At 32.6% G+C, this 19942-nt stretch overlaps 1 protein-coding gene across 1 annotated transcript in view; it reads right to left on the reverse strand.

The window, feature by feature from the left end:
- Window positions 1-19936, reverse strand: part of LOC143245640 (uncharacterized) — a 37761-nt gene extending 17825 nt beyond the window's left edge. The window contains exons 1-3 of the mRNA XM_076491989.1: window positions 19895-19936; window positions 14168-14282; window positions 12347-12668 (exon numbers count right to left, since the gene is read on the reverse strand). Coding sequence (XP_076348104.1) covers window positions 12347-12668; window positions 14168-14204 — 359 coding nt within the window. The 5' untranslated portion in view covers window positions 14205-14282; window positions 19895-19936. The remainder of the gene's footprint in view (window positions 1-12346; window positions 12669-14167; window positions 14283-19894) is intronic.
- Window positions 19937-19942: the final 6 nt, after the last annotated feature.

A 19942-nucleotide genomic window follows, 5' to 3' on the forward strand; every position in this document is an offset into this window, starting at 1 on the left:
GCATGGCCTGGTGGATTAAGGTGTTTGACTCGTAATTTAAGAGTCGCAGGTTCGAATCACCATCACACCAAACATATTTGTCTTCTCGGCCGTGTGGGCATTATAGTGTGACAGTCAATCCCACTATTCGTTGGTAAAAGAGTAGCCCAAAAGTTGGCAGTGGGTGGTGATGAATAGGTGCCTTACATTACTAAATTAGGGACAGCACGCCCAGATAGCCCTTATGTAGTTTTGCACAAAATTGAAAAAAAAAAAAAATTTCTTGTTCAACTTCATTAATCATAACCACTCTTTCCATTTTTACTTTCATTTGTTTTATTCGGTTTTCCACATTGATTGTTTAATTTTCCACTACATAGGAGTCTGAGGGTTGTCCTTTTCTTACAGTAACTAAAGTAATACCCTAACTAAACACAAACATAACAGTGAACGTATTTTAAGTGTTTAGAGTCTTTTGATGTAAAACTGCTGTTTTCAGTTTCAGACGTAGTTCCTTTCTTTTTTACAAATACAACATATCTTAGATGTACACAACCTCCTCTTGGATAAGTATTTGGTGTGTTTGGAAATTTGCACAAAGCTACACAAGGGCTATGAGAATTCTCTTGGATAATATAAAATGTATATCCCAACTTAGGTAACCTAAATATTTTGAATATTTACACATGCCACCCACAATCTTTTAACGTTATTATTTGCCCAACACTTCATGTTGGCTTTTCTCTCAGCACAACTTACAAGCATAACTTCATACCAAGTTGAAAAACCTTTGCATAAAAACCTGCTTCTTGTCTTACCTTTGATGCACATGTTCTTTAACCTAACTTGATATTAATTAAAGTATCATGCTGTACTGCACAGATGCCTCTAAACAATCGTCGCATGACTAATAAGCTAGTTGTAGTACAACTCTCAATTCTATGTTAGTACCCTAAAGAGGATTGAATTTATAAGACTTGTATACTTTTTAACCAGATAATTACATCACAGTTTGTTAGACAACACCTACATACACATCTTAATTACATCACAGTTTGTTGGACAACACCTACATACACATCTTAATTACGTCACAGTTTGTTAGACAACACCTACATACACATCTTAATTACATCACAGTTTGTTAGACAACACCTACATACACATCTTAATTACGTCACAGTTTGTTAGACAACACCTACATACACATCTTAATTACATCACAGTTTGTTAGACAACACCTACATATATCAAGAAGCAGATACTGCATTAGTGGTCTCCAATAAAATTCTTCAGTGCATATCTTAGTGTGGGAATGACATTTAATTAAGATTATGAAAACAACTTTATGTTCACACAAACCTTCTATATTTATATTTCAAACATATTGTGTATTATACACAGCAAATAGCTCAGAAGAAGTGAATTTACCAAAATATCTGCTTTTTATCACAAACCTTCCACCTATCTCGGTACTATTTACATACCTAAGCTAGCATTTTTTATTTTGTTTTACAATTTTTCAAAGTAAATTAATACTGGTAGAGGAAGAAAGCAATCTTAACAATGTGGTTCCATCAGTTTCATTTTTGCATATTATAATTGTCTTTTTGATAAGTTATTTAATGATATAAAAATTATTTATTGCACTAATACTATTAGAATAAAAAATAGGGTAAGTTTCATTGACAGTTGATTGAGAAACAAAAGACCCGAGTTGTACTTGTTTATTTGTTTGTTTGTTTTGAATTTTGCGAAAAAGTGTATGAGAGCCACCTGCACAAGTCATCCCTAATTTACTAGTGTGAGGCTAGAGGGCTACTTGGACTACTCTTTTACCAATAAATACTGGGATTGACCATCACATTACAATGTCCCCACGACTGAAAGGGTGAGCATGTTCAGTGTGATGGGGCTTCGAACCATAACCCTCAGATTACGAGTCGAGCTCTCAAACCACCTGGTCATACCCTAGTTGTACTAGTAAGTACTTTAGTTTTTGTGTTTCATGTGTATCCATTATTTATTTTTATAAAAGTAATTAAAATGTAAAAAATTAAAACATTTCTGGTTAAATAAAGTAAAATAAATAATAGTGTTAAAACTAATAATCTTATGTTGTTTTTTGTCAATTTCGCGCAAAGCTACTCAAGGGCTATCTGCGCTAGCTGTCCCTAATAATACCAGAGGGAAGGCAGCTCGTCATTACTACCCACCACCAACTCTTCGGCTACTCTGTTATCAACGAAGAGTGGGATTGACTGTCACATTATAACGCCCCCATGGTTGAAAGGGCGAATATGTTTGATGCAACCGTGATTCGAACCCGCAACATTCAGGTTACGAGTCGAACGCCTTAACCCACCTGGCCAATAATTTTTATGAGAGCTCACCAATAATTCACTTGTTATGTAATTGGATACAATAAAGAGAGTTGCAAAGTCGTCTTGTGAACTGTAATCATATGGCATGAATACTAAAAAAATATAGTTCAAAAGAGATGTCTGCCTTTACTAGGTCTGAGCTGTCTCGTATAAACAATTGTGATTTTTAGTTACAATCTACAGTCATTCCATGAAGTAAAATGTGGAAGTAAAAAATTATATCCCAATTTTCCAAGGTTATGGTGGTTACGAGGTCGGTCAAAATCAACCAACTGAATAATAGTCAGAGTAAAGAATATAAAAAATAAAATGCAAATGTTTAATCTAGAAAAAATCATATTTATTTTGGGGGTTTCATTGTTATACACACGCTATTTAAAATTTTTCAGACGAAGAAAAGTATTTTTAATCTTATCATGAAGATTACTTTAAACTTGGAACAATCAACACTCTGACACTGTATAATTAAGAAAAATAATTTTAGAAAAATATTTAATTAAAATTTCTCTTTTTTGACTGAGGTGTAGTAAGAAAAACTTTTAAAGTTTATTGAAAGCTTGCCAACTGTTCAGAGTTATAGTTTATTCACGAGAATGTATAACTGGAAAGTACTATTATACGTTGCCTGCTGAGATAGGGTCAAAGGTAAGAGTTGATTACCATATTACATTAAAATTCTTAGGTCCAATATTAGTAATATATCTTATTATAAACAACAGTAACAGAATAGACTCTACTGTTGTGCAGGAAGCCAACTGCAATTTACAGACATCAAAATGTCAAATGCTGTTGTTCACATACTAATTAGTCCTTTTTTGTTTAATGAGAAAAATGTTTAATATCAAACAGTCCAAGAACTGCTGCAGACATATACAATTTAAATCTATCACCAACGTGGAAGTCGCCAGATCATGACTAACTCCTCCCTCCATCATATACAACGTCTAATGACTAATCATCCTTTACAAATATGAACATAGTGCCACCAAATGTCTCTGGAGTGAGTATTTTTGTATCGAACTTCTAAAGGCTTTTCCATATGCACTGACTTTAGGAAATTATATCCATGAGCCCATCATGATTTCAGATCGATGCACATTTAATAACGTAGTTTGGCTTGTTTCTTTTGAAGTTAAGCACAAAGCAACACAATGAGCTATCTGTGCTCTGTCTACCACAGCTACCAAAATCTGTTATCTAAAATGGTAAGTTTAGAGACATACCACCATGCCACTAAGAACCTGTAGCTTTGCATATTTCTCTAAAAACATCTTCCTGTTTCCCACTCTAGCAAAAATTTTGTGTCCAGAGCATGATTTTTCAAATTGCACGATAAACGGCGAGAAATGATGGTATATCCCGAGAAATTGTAGTAGCAGTGAAAACTCACATGATAAAATGCAAGTTACAGATGATTTGTCCCATACTTAGGACTAAGTATGTTCAGGAAACTTGTTTAATCCTGATTTGTTTGATAATATGTAATATTACAGTGATACTTATGATACTCGACTTATGAAAGTCGAATAAATTGTAAAAACCTTAAGTTAGTCCACACATCTCGTACTGCTTGATTTTTACAGAAATAAAAGTAATTGTTCATGTCTTTCAAAAACCAAAAAGTCAGTTTTATGATTATGTTTTCATTTTAAAATATTATAAAAACAAAAGCTTAATTTTACTCATAAATACAGTTTCACATTCTCTTTAAAGATTGAAAACATTTATGGTATGTACTGTAGAAGTCCTTGATGTATTCTTTCCATATTGTTATTAGTGCTCAATAAGAGTACCCAAAACATAGAACGAAACAAAACACTACCAGGAAAATAACTACTTTATATAATTTAAAGAGAACTGTTAACCAAATGATGTTCTTGAGGACCCAGGGCCACACCGGTGTGATGGTATAAGGTGGGACCAAGTTCCACACTGGTGTAATGGTATCAGATGGGACCTGTTGATACATGTTTACTCATTGAGAGCACATGTACAAAAAAAATATAAAGTGTGACACAACAATACTTCCTGTTCCTGTGATGAATGTTTTCCTACAGGTGGCAGCACTTATCTCAATATTCTTAACACTCCCACTTAATTTTAAGTTTTACACAAACTCACAATTACTGTCAATCTGTTATTATAATAATCACTTTATCTGGTTCATTTATCCATTGGTGCAAGTCCAACATTATCTCTGAACCTTTCAAATGCATTTCCAGTATTTCCATATTTAACTTTGAACACCCACTTACAAACTATAGGTTTTCTTCCAGCTGGTAATTCAACCAGATCCCAGGTGTCATTTTCCTGTAAAGAGTCAAATTCCAGATCTGTGGCTGACTTCCACTCCTTGTCACTTGACATTGCTTCACTCAATGTGCTTGGCTCTAACACACTGCATAAGTTTGCAGTGTGACACACTGATTCATTTGCTGTTGCTATATCAGCATACTCATCATATCCACAGCAGATTGGGGGTTTCCTGTTTCTTACTGGTCGTTCAGCTTTATCTTTAGCTTTAACTTCTGTTTCTTGGTCCACTATCTGTTCACTTCATAAGATATACTCATTTGTCACAGACTCTTGTCCAAATTCTGTTTCATTAAAGATAGCATCTTGCCGTATGAAAATCTTCCTGTATTTTTCATCATACAGTCGATATTCCTTGGTGCAGTTATCATATCCAATGAAACGTACCTTCATAGACTTCATGTCTAATTTCTGTCTTGACGTATCTGTCACGTGCATATGCAAGACATCCGAACACTTTACTGTGTTCTACATCTGGTTTCTTCCCATACCATCTCTCATATGGTGTACTACCATCTTTTATTGCCGATGTTGATACTCTGTTACCCACATACGCTGCAGTAGCTACAGCTTCCGCCCAGTACATTCTTGGTAACTTGGCATGTGACAGCATGCTTCTTGCTAATTGCACAAGAGTTCTGTTACTTTCACTCAGCAACACCATTTTGTTCTGGACAATATGCTACTGATATCTCATGATGAATGCACTTTGACTTCAAACATTGCTGGAACTCATTTGACGTATATTCTCCACCATTATCTGTGCGCAGGGTTTTGATGCGCTCTGCAGATTCATTTGAGTACAACTTCTCAAATTCCTTGAATTTCTCAAAGACTTCTGACTTATGTTTCAAGAAATACCTTCTGCAGCATCTTGAGTAATCATCAATAAATGTAACAAAGTACTTGTTACCTCCAATAGATGGAGTTTGCATAGGACCACAGACATCACTGTGTACCAGTTGTAGTCTTCTCTTTGATCTGATTTCTCCCACTGACTTAAATGGCTTCCTGTGCATTTTACATTCAGTGCATCCCTCACAGAAACTGGCTTCATCAGACTTTTGGAATTTGATTCCACTTACATTTCCACTCCTGACAAGCTTCTGTGTCTGTGAAACACTGACATGCCCTAGTCATTGATGCCATATATCTAAGCCATTCATGCTGCTGTTTGAGGCTACTGAAACATTCTCAATAACACTGGTCTTACAGTTCAGTTTGTATAGACCATCATTCTTTCTTGTACCCATGCCATGGAATTGTCCTGACTTACCTCAGATGTAACAGCGATTAACTCCAAACTGCACAATATTTCCAACAGCTCCTACTGAAAATAGATTGTTAGCTGATTTTGGTATATGAAGGACACTCTGCATTGTGACATGCTTTGAATTACTGGCTTTAAATATCATTACTAGTTTACAGTTTACAGCTCCAAGAGCTTCAACAGTTCTTCCACCACCAATCCTAACTTGCTAAGGTCTGCTAAACTTGTGATAATTTGATATGTTCCTCTGGTGTGTCGTATGCCTAGATGCACCAGAATCCACTAACCATTCCCCATTTCCTATTCCTTTATCCTGGTTTGTTACAAAAGCAACACCACTATTTCCATCAGTGTAATCTTCCAACACATTAATATCCACATTCTTAGCTTTGTGGACCATTTCCTTCAGTGTTGGACAATTGTGTTTTATTTGTCCCCTCTATGCAACACTTGTAACACTTGAAGCTGTTATCTCTTTTCCTTGTTTCTTGTGTTCCATGTGGTTTGAAGTTGCTACGAGTGGCTAATGCAGTTGATGATGTTTCATTCGATGTGGTCTTTTTCTTCTTTTGTTCTTCATTAATCAGTGCCTGTTGCACAAATTCTAATGAGATATCATCAGTTTTGGTTTCCAGGACTGTCACAATTGTATCATAGCTAGCTGGCACACTACTAAATAAAGTAACAATCTGAATCTCTTCTGCTATTTCCACCCCAACTTCAGCAAGCTGATCTGTTAATTCCTTCATTTGTTTCAAATGTTCCTGGACAGTCATGCTTTCTTTCATCTCAAATCAAAAATACTTCATTTTCAGGAATAGTTTATTGGCTAGTGTGTTCCTATCAAAGTGAACACACAGTACATTCCATGCTTCCTTAGGAGTTGTGCATGAGGTGACAAGATAGAGTTGTGCACCTTGAATATTCAGAACAATTGTTGAAAATATTCTTTCCTTTTTCCTGTTGTTATCTGCCCTTGTTTTACCATTGGCTGTCTTTGCCAATACCTCTGTTTCAGTCTCATAGCCCCATAGCCCTTTTCCTCTTAATAAATGTTCCATTTGAAATTTCCATGTGGCCCAATTATTTTCTCCCAACTTATCAATTGATATTTTATCTTCCATTGTCAAACTATTTTAACCACAACTGTAATATTCCTTTCTTCGATTTAGAATTATTTCTCCCTTTATATGACTTGAGAAAATACAGTGTCAATCAAAATTTTACTTACAGTTTATCTTGGTATTTCACAATGGCTTCCAGACAAAGGAAACGAATCACCCAGTACTTGTGATAAAGTATCCATGTAAATCCTGTGCTATCAAACAAAACTTGTAAACTGTTCTACAGTAAACTTCAGTATCTCTTGATTACTTGAACTAACAATTTTAAAACAATTTCATCTGTTTAAGCACTATTAGAGCATTCCTGGGCCCATAACCTGTTAATATATGTTTATTCAATGAGAGCACATGTACAAAAAAAAATATAAAGTGTGACATCACAATACTTCCTGTTCCTGTGATGAATGTTTTCATACAGGTGGCAGCACTTATCTCAATATTCTTAACAGGACTCTGTTCCACACTGGTGTAATGGTATGAGGTGGGACCCTGTTCCATACTGGTGTAATGGTATAAGGTGGAGTTTTGTTCTAACAGTTTAAATGAACGTTCTACATATGACAAAAGGCAAGTCAAAGACAATAATAAAAATGACTAAACAGTGCATAGCACAGTACAATATAAATTAAAAAGATGAGGTGACAACAACATACCAGAGCCAGTAAAGCTAATCCAAGGAAGAAAATTTCAGAAAGTTCAGTGTGTATTTTTGTTGTTTTTGCTTTTACACTTTAATTAATATTTTTCTCATTATGCTACTGGAAGTCGAGTATACTTCTTTACAATAAATTGTAACAATAAAGGAGATAAACATGATGAATGAATCAAATATAACAACCTACGAAAATGAGGAATTAAACTAAATCATGTATAAATTAGAACTTACCAGTTAAATATCACTACTACTGCTCACAATATTAAATTAATATCAGTAATTATTATTCTTACTTTGCAACTGGTAATAACACTAATATATATTCGCATTTTTACCAGTGTTAACACTAATATATGCGAGTATTTTTTCCAGTGTTAACACTAATATATGCGAGTATTTTTTCCAGTGTTAACACTAATATATGCGAGCATTTTTTCCAGTGTTAAACTAATATATGCGAGCATTTTTACCAGTGTTAACACTAATATATGCGAGCATTTTTACCAGTGTTAACACTAATATATGCGAGCATTTTTACCAGTGTTATCACTAATATATAATAATAAATAATAATAATAATAAATTTATTAAGCAATAAATTAGACACAAAAAATCAAATATCAATATAAAACCATCAACAAAGAGTTAACTCGTCCTGTGATGGTTAAACACATAATAAAGTAAAATCAAAACTTACAAAATCAATATAAAGTTCCCAGAATATTATCATCAGTATTTAAGATCCATTGTTTTAAGTATTTCTTTTGATTAACACGATTAATAGAAGATCTTATACTATAAGGAATAAAATTATGAATACGAGGTGCCAAATAAAGATATTGATGAAGTGTAACTGTTTTACGTGGTGTGGGTACATTAATTGGAAAAAAAGATTGAAGTCGTGTAAAATATGAAGTGACTTTAAAAGGCCTATTAAAAGAAACATGCAATGTAGATAAAGCTAAAAAATATAAATAAAGTTTATCATTTGAAAGAGTTAAATTTACTGAAATCGGTATCAAGCCTATGAGTAAAAATAAGAGAGAAAACACTTTTTTGCAACTTGTGAATAGGAATTAAAAAGTCTTATATGTGCCACCCCAAATTGAAATACAATATTGTAAGAAAGATTGAAAGAGCATAATATACACTTAACAAAATATGATAAGGAGCACAATGACTAAGTTCAAAAATTAGCATAGAACTATATTTTAATTTATTAACTAAAGAATTAATATGAAATTGCCAATTTAATTTTCGATCTAATATAATTCCTAAATACTTAACAGAGGAAAATATGCGAGTATTTTTACCAGTGTTATCACTAATATATGCGAGTATTTTTACCAGTGTTATCACTAATACGTGTGAGTATTTTTACCAGTGTTATCACTAATACGTGCGAGTATTTTTACCAGTGTTAACACTAATACGTGCGAGTATTTTTACCAGTGTTATCACTAATACGTGCGAGTATTTTTACCAGTGTTAACACTAATACATGAGTATTTTTACCAGTGTTAACACTAATACATGAGTATTTTTTCCAGTGTTAACACTAATACATATGAGTATTTTTACCAGTGTTAACACTAATACATGAGTATTTTTACCAGTGTTAACACTAATACATATGAGTATTTTTACCAGTGTTAACACTAATACATATGAGTATTTTTACCAGTAATAACTGTAACATATATAAGTATTTTTTGCGACTGTCTAATGCAATGTTTGATGCAAAGGCAATTTCGTTCAGTATTTCAAGTCACAGTAAAATAATTTCAATAAAAAACATACCAAACACGTAAATAAATTTATACACCTAAATTCATTACATTTTCACAATGAAACAAGAGGTCAAAACCTCAGTATTAAATATATCACTGTCCTTACCTATAATATTAACATAACACTAACAGACACCTTGAAACGACATTAAAAACTACTTGTAGCAGTACTTCAGCACTGGACAAGCTAAAAATTACAAAATGTATATTAAATTATTTATTGGAAATGAAGTACAGAAGCTAGTCATGAAGTGGAAATGCAGAACATTACTTCTGTTTCTTGGTGAAGAATGGAACCTAGAAAACTGAATCAAAACAAGAAGACTGAACTTATGTCGTAAACAGTGTCTTATTTATCAGTGTATTACATTATACTTTTGTTAGTTTGACGACAGTTTGTGGGAAGAATGGATTTTGTTTACATTGTTATAGTTAACAGTACAAACTGTTAATTACATTATACACCATTAGTGAGTGCAAAGCTATGTAGGAATATTATACAACTTCTCCCAACTACTTCTCTATTGTTTTGTAAGGTTGAACCTAACTCCCTTTTGACTTTTAGTTCAAATTGTTGTTTGTATTTTGTATGTCTACTTACTACTGACGTACTGGTTAGTTTCAAATGTTATTTCAAGATGTCTCTTATGTTTTGATTGTTTATTTTAGAACAAAGCCTCGTTGAGTTATCTTCTGTGTCCACTGGGGAAATCACAATTTGGAATTTCGCACTGTAGTCTTAAAATCTACCACTATACCAATGGGGGAAATTGGCATGTAGGTTGTGTGAAATGCATGTGTTGGATAGTGTAATATTTAATACTAAAGTTTAAGTGTTTTAGACTTCACAAAAACGTGGTTCAACTCGAGCACATACAGTCATGTGAAAAAGTTAGGACACCCTATGAAAGCCTGTGTATTTGTGTAACATATTTGGATATATAGATATTTGATCTCAATTTCAACAATACTGATAGATTATATGAATATAACTAAACAATTAAAACTAAAGAAAAGACTTTTCAAGATCTTCTGTAAATGTAATTCTACAAAAATGCTTATTCTAACTGAGGAACAAGTTAGGACACCCTACCCCTAATAGCTAGTGTCACCCCCTTTGGCTGAAATAACGGCAGTGAAACGCTTCTTGTAACCATCTCCCAGTCTCTGACATCGGGCTGAAGAAAGTTTGCCCCACTCCTCAATGCAAAATTCTTTCAGCTGTTAGATGTTAGAAGGGTTTCTTGCATGTACAGCCTGTTTCAAGTCACACGACAGCATCTTATTGGGATTAAGGTCTGGACTTTGATTCGGCCATTTCAGGACTCTCCATTTCTAAGTTTTCTGCCAGTCCTTGGTGGGTTTACTGGTATGTTTTGTGTCGCAGGGTCCAGTTCTGCTTCAGCTTTAATTTTTGTACAGATGGTCTCACATGATCCTCAATCACCCTTTGATACACAACAGAATTCATGGTGGATTCTATGATTTTGAATTGTCCAGGTCCTACTGCAGCAAAGCAGCCCCAAACCATGACACTTCCACCTCCATGCTTCACAGTTGGTATAAGGTTCTTTTCCTGGAATGCTGTATTTAGTTTACGCCAAACATGTCGTCTGTTCTGGTGTCTAAATAATTCAATTTTGGACTCATCTGTCCAAAGAACATTATTCCAGAAGTCCTAGACTTTGTGTACATTATCTCTGGCAAACTTCAGTCTGGCCTTGATGTTTCTCTTAGAGAGCAAAGGTTTCCTCCTTGCACACCTCCCATGCAAGTTAAACTTGTGCAGTTTCTTACTGACTGTAGAGACATGCACTTTCACATCAACAGTATCCAGAGCCTGCTGTAGGTCCCACGATAACATGTTAGGGTGTTTGGAAACCTCTTTTAGCATCTTGCGGTCTGCTCACAGGGTGAACTTACTTGGATGACAAGACCTGGGCATGTTGGCAGTTGTTTTGAAAGCCCTCCACTTGTCGACTATTTTCCATACAGTGGAATGGCTGATTTAAAAATATTTTGCGATCTTTTTAAATCCCTTACCAGACTCATAAGCTGCTACAATTTTCTTTCTAAAGGCCTCAGACAGCTCTTTTGCTCTCACCATGGTGCTCACTCTCACTTCAACAGTCATGAGCACACCAAACTAAATTTCTGAGGTTTAAATAGGGCAAGCCTCATTCAAAATGCTGAGTAACGATCTTCTAATCATGTGCACCTGGTATGATACACCTGTGTGTGAATTGAGCCATTTTAAGTGGGAATAAATGTGGGTGTCCTAACTTTTTCCTCAGTTAGAATATGCATTTTTGTAGAATTACATTTACAGAAGATCTTTTCTTGAGGTTTAATTGTTTTTTTTATATTCCTATAATCTCTCAGTGTTGTTAAAATTGAGATTAAATATCTATATATCCAAATATGTTACGTAAATGCACAGGCTTTTTTTGTGTCCAAATAATTTTGGACATTAACAATAACATGTCCTATGTTAGTACATAGGGTGTCCTAACTTTTTCACATGACTAAGTATATATATACACACATGTGTATTATGGATGTTTTTTGTTGAATTTAATTTCGTATTTACTCAAATTACCTTCGCAAGTGGTCATCACAAAAACTGATTAAAACAAGGGTAGGGTTCATATACTTATCAACTCTACCAGCAAAGCTAAGACTTTAGCACCTATAAGTGCGATATCCAATTCTGAGAATGAAATTTGACTTACGAAAAAATTCAACGGCACTTCACTTGTTTTTAACCAGTGTTTGATCTTTAAATTACAAGAATGCACAAAAAAGGTACATATAAATCATAAAAAACTTACTTTTGCAGTTGGGGTAACCCATCCTTGATACAGAGTTCTCGGGAAAAAACATCATCTCCAATAACTTGTTCCAGTCTTAATATGCCACCATCTTCTTGAGTGATGTAACATGGTAACCCATTATCAAGAAAACACATCCACTGATAGAACATAGTTGTATTTTCTTTACTGGGATCATCAAAATATGACCCATTCAAACAAAATGGCTGTTTATAACCAATTGTCAGAAATTTAATTCTCGTACTCGTCACCAGTTGTATTTCTTTGGTTCTAATAACAATGGATGATCGGCCCATCAAAATTTGTTTCCTTTCATCAATAACTAGAATAATAAATGAAGGTAAACATAATATTAGCATTAAAACTTTCGTTTACTTCTCTTTATGTTATCATATTCCGGTCAAAGTTTCTACCTTCCTGTCCACTAAACAACATACACTGTTCAGACAGTCAGTTTTTATATTTATTGTTGGTCCTAAGAATGACAACAACAAAAACTCTTTACAAACAACCACATGCTATAAAATGACTCGTTACTTCCTATATAGATGATTCATTCATCTCGACTTCTACCAATACCATTTTTGACATACATCCTGCTATCCTTCCTATAAACCTCTTTCATCTTTGTTTATTATTCTTGATATAAGTGTTTAAAAATAATCACCCTCAAGGTAATGGTTTAAATATCAGTTTGGAATATCTATGAAAGTTTAAAATATGAGGAAGTAATAAGCATTATAGAAACATTTTTTGTATATCATCTAATTACAAAGATCAGAAAAAACTTATTTCTGTTGGTTCTTCTGTATTTTCATTCACAACCCCTAAAGCACCTTCAACTTAAACAAATCCTAATTTTCTCTTTAGAAACACGAATTTTTATGCTCATGTAACAGGTTAGTGATGGATCTAACCTATAAAGCAAACTTTACACAAGACTGAAGTTATATAGTATATACTGTATTATTCATACAGTATATTATATAGTTATGTAAGAACAAAGTGGACTTGAGTAACAACTTGGTGATAATCTAACCTATTAAACAGATGTTACACAAGTCCACACAATTCTTACATTACTATATAAATAATACAGTATATACTACATAACTTCAGGCTTATGTAGCATCTGTTTTATAGGTTACATTATCACTAAGCTGTTACACAAGACCACATAATAATATTGTATTCATTTCGGTTAGTACCTGTGCCAACATATGTCACATTGAAAGCTGTTATCTAAACTGAATCTCACAAAGATATTAATTGTGTGATTGTTCATGGTTTTGTCGCAAACATTTTCGTGTTTACTTAATGTGTACATCTTTTTATGTGGATCAGATTGCACGATCTTTATTGCAAAAAAATGATATAGTTTCAAAATGTGTTGAAAATTTGTATTGCAATTTTAAACCTATAAAAACTAAAAATGATAGTTTTACTTCTTTGTACAAATCAATTAAATATACAAGTTGATAACGTAACCAGGTTGATCTACATCACCCTCTGGTGGTTTGGTTGTAAACTATTTTCATATTCATTATGTCAATGGGTCCCTTGTTGCTCCTTCATGGAACTACTACGTCATTTCTAGCAAGGCGTCCTGTGATGCCACTTTATAGATGCAATCGCCCTCTACTGCCTAGTATGCAACATGTATGTAATGCTCAGTGACATCTTTCAGACACAAGGTTACTGGGATAACCACTGATATTAATAATAATAAACATCAATGTAAATATATATAAAAATAATTACTGAAGAAAACTGAATATTTTACACTTCAACAATTAGTTAATACACAAAATATGACATTACCTGCAACATCTAATTCGTAAAATTTGTTTCCCTTCATATCGTATCTCAGTATTCTCAAAAATCGTGAACTAATGGTTGGCAGAGAGAAGTCGCTGCTGTTCACATGCCAGTAAAACTGAAAGTAATATATATCTCTTGTAAGAAAGTGTGATAGATAAAAAGGTAAGATACTATTAACCAGATAAACCGAATAAGAACAGCCACAATTGATTTAACATTGGCTACATCATTTTTCAATAAAGTTTTTAACAACGTACAGTTGCATATCAACTTTTAGTATTAACATACCAAATAAATTGTGGCAAAAAGAATAATTATGAATCATAATTCTAAAAATGCAATCAATAAAATCCAGTTACAAGAACAAAAGGAAACAGAACAAGTAGAGAACAAAAAAGGATCAAATAGGATTAATAAGTAAGTAAAATATAGTAAAGATGTGAAACATCTAAAAACTTCAAAATTTCAATTGTTTATTTCTCAAAAAGCAGGACATTAGCAAACATTTCTTTAGAACCTCAGGGTTGTGAAAATATTCATCTTGTTTCATACAATAATAAACAGTTGAAGAGTCCAAACATCACAGAAAATGTTCTTGTAAAACTTACAAATGTAAAACACAGATTTAAATAAAAATCTTTGTTGTATCACCTACTTTCCTCTAGTTTATTTTAGACGGTATAATTATTTTTGTAATTGAGTATAATGACATTTAAAAAGCACCAAAAACGTGGAGATGAAATTTAATTGTCTTCTGAGAGGATATCATAAAATGAAATTGGGAAAAGACAAAGTTCAGGAACTAGGTTGAATCTTGGAAAATACAAAAACCACATGAAAAACTTGTAAAACATTTATCTCTATAGATGTGGAGGAATAAGTTAGTGAACTGGATAGAATAGTGGCCAGATGGAAGAAAGCAGAAGGTTGTTACAAATGGAGTTCAGTTAAACTGGATCAATGTAACAAGTGGGGTACCTCAGGGCTCAGTTTTGGGACTTTTTCTGTTTTTTAAAATTTACATCAATGATATAGATGAAGAAATAGTCAATAAATTACTTAAATTTGTAAATGTTATTAAGTTCTTAGGTGCTGCTGGCTGTAAAAAGGATGGTGTTAATTTACAAAAAATTTAGATTATTTGGTGAGTTGGGCAAATCAATGGCAGATGGGTTTTAATTATAATAAGTGTAAAACAATGCATATTGGTTACTATAATTTTAATATCATACGGACGGGGATAACTTCATCAATGTCTTGAATGGAAGGAACCTTAGTGTCATGATTAATCAGTCTCTTCAGCTAACATACAAGCTGTGTGCTGATGCTAGTGGTAGAGCAAATAGTATTTTAGATTGTATCTACAGAAATATTGAATATGAACTTAAAGAGGTTATAATTTCATTGCATAGATCACTGGTTAGGCCAAATTTAGAGTATTGTGTTCTGTTTTGGATATTTTCCTTCTGAAAGACATTGAATTGTCTGAAAGGGTTCAGAGGAGGGTTACAAGAACAGTGCCTGGGATAGAGTAATTATCATATCAGGAGAGACGAAGATCTATTAAATTATTTTTTATTGGGAAATATAATAGTTATAGGGGATCTGATTGAAGTGTTTAAAATTGTAAAGGTAACTGATAGTGTTCATGTGTCATATTTTATCATATATAACAGTGAGAACAGTAGAGCTATGGGAAACAAATATCAATTTTACCTGGGCATCATCAGCTGAGACAGTTTCATTTTTCTAACAGAATTGGTTGTACTCAGATGTTGTAGAGGCAGTAAATTTAACTGATTTTAAGAAAAACCTGATAGGAATATGAATGATAAAAGACTAACTAAGTTTTTAAACTTTATTGACAGATTTAGTTTATTTTAGAGGATGGAACAGTCAAGATAGACTAATGAGTTACATGTCATCTGAAAACATTATGTTAAGTCTACAACTAACTCAAACTATACTTTGTGCACTTTTGTCAGCAAAAAGAAGCCCAGAACATTCTATACACAATGAAATATTATGATACAATAACACTCAATTATAACAATGACAAAAGCTTAAAAGGTTCTCGTAACATGATGTAATAATACAACAATTTGTTCTTCACAATAACTGATATATGCAAGATTTTCTTCATAAACAGTTATGTTATAAAACCTGAAATAAAATATTGCTTCCGTAAATAACTAAATTTAACACTTGTGCTATACTCAGATTTAAAAAGTATTCTATACCTAACAGGAAACAATCAAGAGATTCAAACACAGTATTTTATTCTTGTGATAAAAATATGGAGTCTATATTTTGATGTTTTATGGTAAAAGAGAAATAGGAATTAGAGGTATTTGATTGTGACATCAGAAACTGTTCAACAGAAGATTGTATTTTGAATATTGAAAATTTAAGCAGTCTCACAACATTGCCTTGTTCTGTACTAACTACAAAAATACTGATTTAAGAACATTTGGAAGCTCATATTCGAAAGATAATGGAAGTCGTCACAATGCAGCTGGTGTAATTTATTTATTTACTTTTTAAATTTCAAATACTTCATGAATAACTAACGCTGTTTTAATATATGAAGATTTATTTCTTACTGCTTTGCACAGCTCATGTTCATTCAATGAATGGTTATACTGGATATGTTAGTACACAGATTTCCCTGAGAATGACTAAGAACAGTTCTGATAATTGAAAAACGCATTTGTCATTGTTGAAACGCTTCCTGGTGAGACAGCAGAATTTCTACAAACTTACAGTACGAAAATCAGGTGTTTCATTCCCCTTGATGGACATAGTAGATAGCCTGATATGGCTTTACTGTATAAATACACACATGTATTGTTTAAAAATTAAAAACATGTGCATTTAACTTTAAATAAAAACATGATAAAGAAATGTTGTGCATTTTAATTATTCAATTCTAAATACAAAATACTGTGCCTAAAGTATGACAAAACAAATACTTATCATAACAAATATTAAGCCATATTATATTTGGTTAGGGTTAGAAACAATTTTAATAAAAACAAATAATGTCAAAAACAAGTTATATTTATAATATTACCATTCTCCTGTCAAGATTGAGTATTTAACATCTGTTGTTTATTGTGTTAGTGCTAATCAGAAAAACTGAAGTAGACATATTGATGAAAACACAATAAATTTCTCTAAATTAGTAAAACTACAGTTCCTCTTCAATACACAATAATATATAAATTCAGTTTTTCCGGTGAACACCAACTATGTTCGACTTGAAAAAGAATTGAGAGACAGCTTGAACACATGATGAATAAAACTTGACTGTAAATATACAATGTCACCACACAATTATTTTCTAAAAAAGTGGACCCGTTATCAGCGAATGTTCAATATTAATTCGGGTGAACATCATTTTCTCTACTGATAACTGTTTTTTAACCAAACATGCTCGCCCTTTCAGCTATGAGGGCATTATAATGTTATCATCAAGCTCACTATTCGTTGGTTAAAGAGTAGCCCAAGAGTTGGTGGTGGGTGGTGATGACTAGCTGCCTTCCCTCTAGTTTTACACTGCAAAGTTAGGGATGGCTAGCGCGGATAGCCCTTGTGTAGCTTTGCGCAAAATTCAAAAATAAACAAACTGTATTTTTTCTTCAATTTCATTAATATGGAAATGTTAACTTCAACATAATTATATTTTTCATCTCTAACTTCCCTTTAACCCTTAAACAGTGGAAGTGTTGTAAGTTGCATCAACAACTGATGATGGCTGCCATTTAAGGGTTTAAAGTTTCCCAAAGCAAACAAAATCTGTCAATACATCCCTACAATTTTGTTATCAATAAATTATTACATCAAAACAGTGTTTTTTAGTAGAATGTGCTTTGATGGTGTATCAGCACCTTTTCATGTATGTACAACAAAAATAAATATGATAGTATCAAAAATTTATTTTTTCTGATCAGATCGAATGGTTTTATTTATCGTACATACAGCACTCGTATCATTAAATTAACTGTGAATGAGACTGAATATTGATTGGGATGGTAATGGCGTGGTATGAAGTAACAAATAGTAGAGATACTTTGTGAACCTGATGATGACTGAAGAAGATCAAAACTTTGTTCGCTCCTCTATATAAAATTTTTCTCAACCCAAACCAGCCATTTTTACATATGTAAATTCTTGAATATTGTTACCAAAAACAAGAATGAAAAACATAATTATCGTATTTCCCGGCACCATAGACCCTATTTTTGAAAATTATTTTGGGGAAAAAATATTTATTTATATTATATAATATTGAATATATTTATTTACTTGTTATTTAATGCTAAGTAAGTAAATTATACATTTCATTCTGGGTCATATAAAGAAGCTTGGATTACTGTCTGGTATTGAAACGCTTGCTCCTAGACTTAAATCTAAACTAAAGGAAGCGTTTTGATACTAGACGGTAAACCAAGCCCCTCTATATAACCCAAAATTACATGTATAAGTTACTTACTGTTAAATAACAAATAAATAAATAAGAACAGATTACCGTACATATGGTGCTGTAATTCCTGCATTCTTTTTAACTCCTCAGGTTTAGAATAACGTTATTACTGGTAATAACACAGATATTCTAGTGGTAATATAAGGTACACACTTTCAAAAAGAGATATATAATAAGCATATAACTCACAAAAAAGGAAAAGTGGACAAGAGGATTTATGTACCATTAAACAATCCATGAAACATCTTGGTAAGATTGATGGAAGTGTTCCAACCTTGTTCTTATGTTTATCTTTTTTTATCAAAATTTAGCTAATCAAAATAGTGCGGTGTCTTTGATACCGGGAAATATGGTACATGTAAAAATATGCATCCTAGAAAGTTATGATATTCTTGTTGCTTTATGTTTCTACATCTATTCTTCCAATTGTAAGCAGTTACTTTGTGACAAAATATTTATTTTTCTTGTTCCTGGGCAGAAAGTGTTATTTTCCAATTGTTTATGCCTAAAGTAAATGGAAAATACCTATTTTTCTCTTCAAACTTTGCTTTTGTGACCTGGAAGCGTATAATGAAAACATGATGGGACTGATACGTGAAAGTGATTCACCTTACAGTCGCAAATCTGAAAAACTACTCACTTATAAACATTTTAGTATAACTTTCGTATAAATACATGTAAATGAAAATGTGCCAAATTTGCCCATTTTTACATAGAAAATAGGTTCATTTCTAAATTTCGTTAATCAGGTCACAAAAACAAAATTTGAAGGGAATAATGGCCATTTTCTCTACTGTTACAACATAAGTAATTAAGAAATAACACATACTATGCAGGAACAAAATTTGTGTTATATAGTGTAATTCATTTGTCTATTTAATGTGATGTGTAGCAACATTTATCAATCAATACAATGCCTTTTTATCATGGAATATGCCTTTTGAACAAGCAAAAAGTGTAGAAAACAACCTTTTACAAAATAAATCATAACACAATTTGCTGTTGGCTAAACACATAAACTATGTATGTATTACAATAGATTTTTAAAACATTATGTTAGACATATCTACCCAAGTAGATCCATATAATTACTCTCGTGCATGACAGTTCAATCAAACCTTCTATACAGTTCTCTAAATGTGAATTATTATGTAAATGTAAAAACAAAATATTCTGATCTATATAAAACACATTGAAATATTTTCTGTACATGTTCTAAATATAAAGGCTGTATAACTTACTGAAATGGGAAATACATCTTCATCACATTGATCTATTTCTGCTGTGTA

This window comes from Tachypleus tridentatus, chromosome 2, assembly GCF_004210375.1.
Source record: "Tachypleus tridentatus isolate NWPU-2018 chromosome 2, ASM421037v1, whole genome shotgun sequence".
NCBI lineage: Eukaryota > Metazoa > Arthropoda > Merostomata > Xiphosura > Limulidae > Tachypleus > Tachypleus tridentatus.